The 8,980-nt window shown below is 35.4% G+C and overlaps 1 protein-coding gene across 1 annotated transcript in view; it reads left to right on the forward strand.

The window, feature by feature from the left end:
• The first annotated feature begins 2,502 nt into the window (after positions 1 to 2,502).
• LOC128687220 (rhodanese domain-containing protein CG4456) overlaps positions 2,503 to 8,980 on the forward strand; it is a 98,456-nt gene continuing 91,978 nt past the window's right edge. Inside the window, exon 1 of the mRNA XM_070098500.1 lies at positions 2,503 to 2,654. Within this exon, the coding sequence (XP_069954601.1) occupies positions 2,648 to 2,654 (7 nt within the window). The 5' untranslated portion in view covers positions 2,503 to 2,647. The remainder of the gene's footprint in view (positions 2,655 to 8,980) is intronic.

Genomic DNA, 8,980 nt, shown 5'->3' on the forward strand with positions numbered 1-8,980 from the left:
GGTGAAAAAGCTTACAGGAAGGGAGTTTGCATTTTCCTGTTGTCATATGGGCATGGCATTTCCTAGGGTGGTCATAGTTGCACGTCCCATCTGTTTTTCCAGATTTCCCATGCCAGCAGGTACCGAGTGCATAGTATGTGCACAGGCTTGGTTTCCGTTTGCCTTGGGTTTCTGTGACTGTATTCCCTGTTGGTGCATGTTTCCCTGTCTTACTTCTATCCTCCCTAGCACCAACAATGGAGCTCCCACCAGTTGTTTTTGGTAATATATCCTCACTATTGCTAGTGGAGTCCTCTTGTTTGCTATTTCCTGCGATATTTCTAGTTTGCAATATTGGTTTTATCTTATCTTTGACTACACTTGTTTCCCTACTATGGCTCCTGTCCCCTATGAGGTCATTTATATGTATTCCTTCCTGCGTATAATTCCCGACTACCTGGACAAAATCTCCAGCTTCACCATTACTGTCTCCCAGGACAGCATCTCCAGCTTCCCCATTACTGTCTCCCAGGACAGCATCTCCAGCTTCACCATTACTGTCTCCCAGGACAGCACCTCCAGCTTCACCATTACTGTCTCCCAGGACAGCACCTCCAGCTTCCCCATTACTGTCTCCCAGGACAGCACTATCAGCCCCCCATTTACTGACTACCAGGACATCACCTCCAGCCTTACAGTTTCTGACTACATGGCCAGTATCAAGGGCAGTACCATTCAGCCCGGACTTTTTATGTTCCCATCTGTTGTAGAAAGCTTCCAGGTTTTCTATGAAAGCAGCTTTGATGTTGACCTCTTTTAATACCCTTGTGATTTTAGTCCACAGATTTATCTCATTTGGACATACCCAAAAACACTTCCCTGTTTTAATACTGCTTGTAGCTAGTTCTTGGATATCTGCACAAGGGGCGTGACACCAATTTCCACAGAAATGACAATTTATGCATGTGGAAGCCCGTTTGTTTGACTGACCACAGACTACACACACCTTCATAATGATTTGAATGGTTGATTTACTGCAATTCTACTAGCAACCCCATCTATAAATATATTAAACAACCACGGTGACATCACACATCCTTGTCTAAGGCCTACTTTTACTGAGAAATAATCTCCCTCTCTCCTACATACTTGAGCCTCACTATCCTCGTAAAAACTCTTCACTGCTTTCAGTAACCTACCTCCTACACCATACACTTGCAACATCTGCCACATTGCCCCCCTATCCACCCTGTCATACGCCTTTTCCAAATCCATAAATACCACAAAAAACTCTTTAGCCTTATCTAAATACTCTTCACCTATATGTTTCACTGTAAACACTTGGTCCACACACCCCCTACCTTTCCTAAAGCCTCCTTGTTCATCTGCTATCCTACTGTTTTTCTCTTAATACTTTCAATAATAACTCTACCATACACTTTACCAGGTATACTCAGCAGACTTATTCCCCTATAATTTTTACACTCTCTTTTGTCCCTTTTGCCTTTATACAGAGGACCTATGCATGCTCTCTGCCAATCCCTAGGTACCTTACCCTCTTCCATACATGTATTAAATAATAGTACCAACCACTCCAAAACTATATCCCCACCTGCTTTTAGCATTTCTATCTATCCCATCAATCCCGGCTGCCTTACCCCCTTTAACCGTCAAATCCATTTGTTCCCTAGACTTCCTCAACTTATTAATCTCACTCCAATACTTTTTTTTTTTATTTTCAACAATATTTGTTGATAATATCTCACCCACTCTCTTATTTGCTCTCTTCTTACATTGCTTCACCACTCTCTTAACTGGCAGTTTACTTACTAGTGCTGATGCAACAGAAGTGTATGAATTAAAACAGTTAGCAACTTTAGTTGTCTCGTGATATACCTGGTTATCAGTATTTATCTCTAGGTCGATCACTTCCCTCTTATCAACCACCACACCATTTACTATGGTATCATCATCTGTACACTACAGCATCACTGTTACACACTGTGACCACTTGGTTTTACACTGTTTTACGCTCACAGTAACTGATACCATGTATGTACTTTGCACATGGTGGGTGTATGGCACCAGTTCATGTTGTCACTGTACACTTGTTCCTATTCTGATTCAGCGGTCACTATTATTTACTAGATCAGTTCAGAACACTGTAGAGATTTACTTCCAGAGGTTCACTGGCACAGTTCTGTCCTTCTGGCACAAAGATGTCCTGTGATAATCTATGAAAACTATAGAACCACTTCGTTCTAAAAAGCAAGAACAGGTGTTAATAATAATAATAATCTTTATTTCTGTAAGTACATGATACAACATATACAGACCATAGCTGACATAGTATGTAGACACCCGCTTGTTATGCAGAGCATTTCGGGCAACTTAAGTTAATTTTGTCCCCAGGATGCAACCCACACCAGTCGACTAACACCCAGGTAGCTATTTACTTGAAGGCGAACATAGACAGCAGGTGTCAGAAACACGCCCTAATGTTTCCAGCCTTCCAGTAGTTTCTCTAGCTTGAGGTGCCAGTGCGTTACTTTTAGTTGCCAGTTTCGCTACTTCTCGTGTCTGGGAACTGTTAACTGTGGACTCTGGCCTCAGTTCAAGTCTGGTCGTCGTGCTGGTCGTCTCTCAGCTCCGTTCATCCTTTACAACTATGACAAGTAAGTCCATTGTCTGTAGAATAATTGTAGGGCAATAAATACCACTGTATGTAGAATAATGGGTGTAGGGCAATACCACTCTATGTAGAATAATGGGTGAAAACCAACAAATGGAACTAAAAAAAGAATCTTAGAACTGAAAACCTATTATTAATGCAAGGTTGCCAACAAGTACACCCAAGATTTACTAAGTACTTGATGGAGTCACTAGTGCCAGAAATTTTCAGTATATGTACATATGTACTCTCCTATAATAATAATAATAATAATTATTATTATTATTATTTCTAGAGGTGCATGACACATCATTTCTACAAGTACATGTACAAGGTATACAGACCATAGCTGACATCAATGACATACTACTATATACAAAAGTCCCTCGTTATGCTGAGCATTTCCCGCAAATTAGGTCTTTGTCCCAGGATGCGGCCCACACCAGTCCACTAACACCCAGGTACCCATTTTATATTGATGGGTGAACATGGACAACAGGTGTCTTATGGAAACACGTCCTAATGTTTTCCAGCCGTAAAGAGGATTCGATACCCCGACCTCAGAGTGAGCTGAATGCGCTAGCGATCGAGCTACGAGACACCTAAATGGATCGAGTTACAGCTCCTGGCTGTATGTACGTCCATACACTGCTCGTTGAAAGGCAGTATAGTGTACCGTCATGAAGACACTGTTCCTTGAAGGCCAGTATAGTGCATCGTCATCCAGACAATGTTCCTTTAACGCCAGTATAGTATACCGTCATCCAGACACTGTTCCCTGAAGGCCAGTATAGTGTACCGTTATCCAGACACTACTCCTTGAAGGCCAGTATAGTGTACCGTCATCCATACACTGCTCCTTAAAGGCCAGTATAGTGTATCGTCATCCAGACACTGTTCCTTGAAGGCCAGTATAGTGTACCGTCATCCAGACACTACTCCTTGAAAGCCAGTATAGTAAACCGTCATCCAGACACTGCTCCTAGAAGGCCAGTATAGTGTATCGTCGTCCAGACACTGCTCCTTGAAGGCCAGTATAGTGTACCGTCATCCATACACTGCTCCTTAAAGGCCAGTATAGTGTATCGTCATCCAGACACTGTTCCTTGAAGGCCAGTATAGTGTATCGTCGTCCAGACACTGCTCCTTGAAGGCCAGTATAGTGTATCGTCATCCAGACACTGCTCCTTGAAGGCCAGTATAGTGTATCGTCATCCAGACACTGCTCCTTGAAGGCCAGTATAGTGTATCGTCATCCAGACACTGCTCCTTGAAGGCCAGTATAGTGTATCGTCATCATGACCTGACTTTTACTGCGCTATCGTATATTTCCTGCTCCTTAGTTATGGTTTATTGGGAAATACAAGTTTCTATGTGATTTTGAGAATAAAAAATATATATATGTCGTGCCGAATAGGTAAAACTTGCGATTTTGGCTTAAATAGCATCGCTCTTCTTGCCGAATAAGGCAAGCGAAAATTTGTGTATGTAATAATTTCGAAAAAAAATTTTCTGAACCTAACGAAAAAAGTACATTTCACTGTGTTCGTTTATTATTAAATTATTGTAAACTTATCTAACATATATTTAGTTGGATTAGGCTAAATTAAATTGCTCTTTTTATAATAAGGTTAGGTAAATTTTCTATTTTTTTTGGTACAAAATTATTAATCTTTGCATCAACATAAAAAAAATATATCTTTAAACGTATAAGAGAAAATTTTAGAATAAACTTAATTTTAAATGAGTTCTTGCTAATTGACCAGTTTTACATATTCGGCACGACATATGCAAACACACACACACACACACACACACACACACAGCATGTGAGGTGGTGGAAGCAGGAACCTTACATAGCTTTAAGATGAGGTATGATAAAGGTCATGGAGAAGGGACAGAGGACCTTGTAGCACTCAGTGAAGAGGCCTGGCCAGGAGCTGAGTCTCGACCCCTGCAACCACAATTAGGTGAATTAGGCGAGTACAATATATATATATATATATATATATATATATATATATATATATATATATATATATATATATATATATATATATATATATATATATATATATATATATATATATATATATATATATATATATATATATATATATATATATATATATATATATATATATATGCAAAACAACCACTCTGAAAGAATAGAGAAATTCCAAGCGCTTTCATGACTACTCACATTATCAAGGAACTATGAAAGTAAAGCATCCAAGGAAGCTATATAAGGGGTCTGGCCAGCACCTCACTATCAGATCCCACAACGGTTAAACACCTGACGCGCAAAGACCCAACTTGGATAGGTCCTTGGCACAACTCACCCCACAAACTATTCTACCCAAGAAATAAGAAATTTTAAAGATTATTTGTCCAGTGTATTATTAAATTCTTCCCAAATTCTATTAATTATAAATGGATCTAATTTATATAAACCAAAGGAAATATTCATATTATTGTCAAAACTGCTTTTTATGAAACAAGATTCAATTATATTCCTGTCGACCATGGACTTGCTTGATACTACTTTCTCAACTTTTTGAAAATCAATTGGATGGTTAAAATCTCTTACATGAATAAATAGAGCATTGGAATCTTGTCCAGTTCTAATGCTATATTTATGTTTTAATCTTAGTTCGAGATTTTTACCAGTTTGACCGTAATAAACTTTATCGCAAATTTTACAAGGAATCTTATAGACACATCCATCAGCATTTTGGGGGGAATTCTTTATCAAAAGTTTTTTTACTGTATCAAGATTTTTGAATACAACTTTAATATTAAAAGTCTTAAGAAGAGAAGGCATATCAACCAAGTTTTCATGGTAAGGGAGAACCAACATATTTTTAGTTGAATAAGGCTGGTTGTCCCTTTTTGGATTGCAAAAAGTATTTCTAGCAACTTTAAAAGATTTATCAATTACATTTCTTGGGTATTTTAAATCATTACCTATTTCATAAATTTTGGATATTTCCTCATCTATGAACTCAGGACTACAAATTCGTAAAGCTCTCAAAAACATTGATGAGAAAACAGACAGTTTGACTCTATCTTGATGCGAGGAATAATAGTGGACATAGGAACAGTTATTTGTAGGTTTTCTGTAAATTTTAAATTTGAATTCATTATTACCCTTAATAATTAAAACATCTAGAAAAGGCAATGAGTTATTTTCTTCAAACTCAACAGTAAAGTTTATAGAATGGGCTAAGCTATTTAATTTTCCTAGGAAATGGTGTATATCTACATTTTTGGGCATAAGACACAAAATATCATCAACATATCTGAACCATTTAGCTCTATTAGGGAGGATTGTGTTAAGTAACCTTGTTTCAAAAAATTCCATGTATAGGTTACTAAGAACAGGTGAAAGAGGATTTCCCATTGCCATACCAAACTTCTGAGTGTAAAACTTATCATTAAATACAAATTTTGCATCAACAATGCAAAGTTTAATAAGTTTAATGATAGTAGAAACTGGCAATGGTAAATCATAGTTAACGAGTTCTTCAGATAAGAAACTTAACAACTTTAAAAGATTTATCAATTACATTTCTTGGGTATTTTAAATCATTACCTATTTCATAAATTTTGGATATTTCCTCATCTATGAACTCAGGACTACAAATTCGTAAAGCTCTCAAAAACATTGATGAGAAAACAGACAGTTTGACTCTATCTTGATGCGAGGAATAATAGTGGACATAGGAACAGTTATTTGTAGGTTTTCTGTAAATTTTAAATTTGAATTCATTATTACCCTTAATAATTAAAACATCTAGAAAAGGCAATGAGTTATTTTCCTCGAACTCAACAGTAAAGTTTATAGAATGGGCTAAGCTATTTAATTTTCCTAGGAAATGGTGTATATCTACATTTTTGGGCATAAGACACAAAATATCATCAACATATCTGAACCATTTAGGTCTATTAGGGAGGATTGTGTTAAGTAACCTTGTTTCAAAAAATTCCATGTATAGGTTACTAAGAACAGGTGAAAGAGGATTTCCCATTGCCATACCAAACTTCTGAGTGTAAAACTTATCATTAAATACAAATTTTGCATCAACAATGCAAAGTTTAATAAGTTTAATGATAGTAGAAACTGGCAATGGTAAATCATCGTTAACGAGTTCTTCAGATAAGAAACTTAATAAATCATCAACAGGAACTTTCGTAAACAAGGAAGTAACATCAAAACTAACCATGTTAAAATCATTTAAGTCAGTCAAGGAGCTTAATTTATCAACCAAGTCTATGTTGTTTTTAACATTAAAGTTAGAAATTTTGCCAACAATAGGGCTCAAAATATCAACAAGCCATTTGGATAATTTATATGAAACTGACCCTATGGAGCTAATAATTGGTCTGACTGGATTCCCTGGTTTGTGTGTTTTTATTAGTCCATACATGTAAGGTAAAGATGGATTAGTGGAAGTAAATTGTTTGACTAATTCATCTTTGCCTTTCAGTAGAAGTTTTATTGTTTTATTGAAATTGCTGTTAACGGTTTCTAGGGGATTTTTCCTAAGTTTAGAATAGGTTTCAGTATCATCTAAGAGATTATTCATTTTTTCTTGGTAATCATTTTCTTTCATAATTACTATAGTGCTGTATAGTCCTTGTGGCTTAGCGCTTCTTTTTGATTATAATAATTATAATCATAATTACTATTGCATTTATTTTGTCTGCTTTAGTAAGGCGCAAATTTTTATTGTTATTAAGTGTATCATAAGACTTAAGGAATCTTTGAGGGCAATTGGGAATGTTTGGTTTTAACATAGAGCTATATACCATTCCTTTACTAATATTAATTTCACCATTGCCAGTTTCTACTATCATTAAACTTATTAAACTTTGCATTGTTGATGCAAAATTTGTATTTAATGATAAGTTTTACACTCAGAAGTTTGGTATGGCAATGGGAAATCCTCTTTCACCTGTTCTTAGTAACCTATACATGGAATTTTTTGAAACAAGGTTACTTAACACAATCCTCCCTAATAGACCTAAATGGTTCAGATATGTTGATGATATTTTGTGTCTTATGCCCAAAAATGTAGATATACACCATTTCCTAGGAAAATTAAATAGCTTAGCCCATTCTATAAACTTTACTGTTGAGTTTGAAGAAAATAACTCATTGCCTTTTCTAGATGTTTTAATTATTAAGGGTAATAATGAATTCAAATTTAAAATTTACAGAAAACCTACAAATAACTGTTCCTATGTCCACTATTATTCCTCGCATCAAGATAGAGTCAAACTGTCTGTTTTCTCATCAATGTTTTTGAGAGCTTTACGAATTTGTAGTCCTGAGTTCATAGATGAGGAAATATCCAAAATTTATGAAATAGGTAATGATTTAAAATACCCAAGAAATGTAATTGATAAATCTTTTAAAGTTGCTAGAAATACTTTTTACAATCCAAAAAGGGACAACCAGCCTTATTCAACTAAAAATATGTTGGTTCTCCCTTACCATGAAAACTTGGTTGGTATGCCTTCTCTTCTTAAGACTTTTAATATTAAAGTTGTATTCAAAAATCTTGATACAGTAAAAAAACTTTTGATAAAGAATTCCCCCCAAAATGCTGATGGATGTGTCTATAAGATTCCTTGTAAAATTTGCGATAAAGTTTATTACGGTCAAACTGGTAAAAATCTCGAACTAAGATTAAAACAACATAAATATAGCATTAGAACTGGACAAGATTCCAATGCTCTATTTATTCATGTAAGAGATTTTAACCATCTAATTGATTTTCAAAAAGTTGAGAAAGTAGTATCAAGCAAGTCCATGGTCGACAGGAATATAATTGAATCTTGTTTCATAAAAAGCAGTTTTGACAATAATATGAATATTTCCTTTGGTTTATATAAATTAGATCCATTTATAATTAATAGAATTTGGGAAGAATTTAATAATACACTGGACAAATAATCTTTAAAATTTCTTATTTCTTGGGTAGAATAGTTTGAGGGGTGAGTTGTGCCAAGGACCTATCCAAGTTGGGTCGGCGCGCGTCAGGTGTTTAACCGTTGTGGGATCTGATAGTGAGGTGCTGGCCAGACCCCTTATATAGCTTCCTTGGATGCTTTACTTTCATAGTTCCTTGATAATGTGAGTAGTCACGAAAGCGCTTGGAATTTCTCTATTCTTTCAGAGTGGTTGTTTTGCATATTCTGAAATCACTTGTTTACTCTGATCTTATTGCATATATATATATATATATATATATATATATATATATATATATATATATATATATATATATATATATATATATATATATATATATATATATATAT

This window comes from Cherax quadricarinatus, chromosome 62, assembly GCF_038502225.1.
Source record: "Cherax quadricarinatus isolate ZL_2023a chromosome 62, ASM3850222v1, whole genome shotgun sequence".
Taxonomy (NCBI): Eukaryota; Metazoa; Arthropoda; class Malacostraca; order Decapoda; family Parastacidae; genus Cherax; species Cherax quadricarinatus.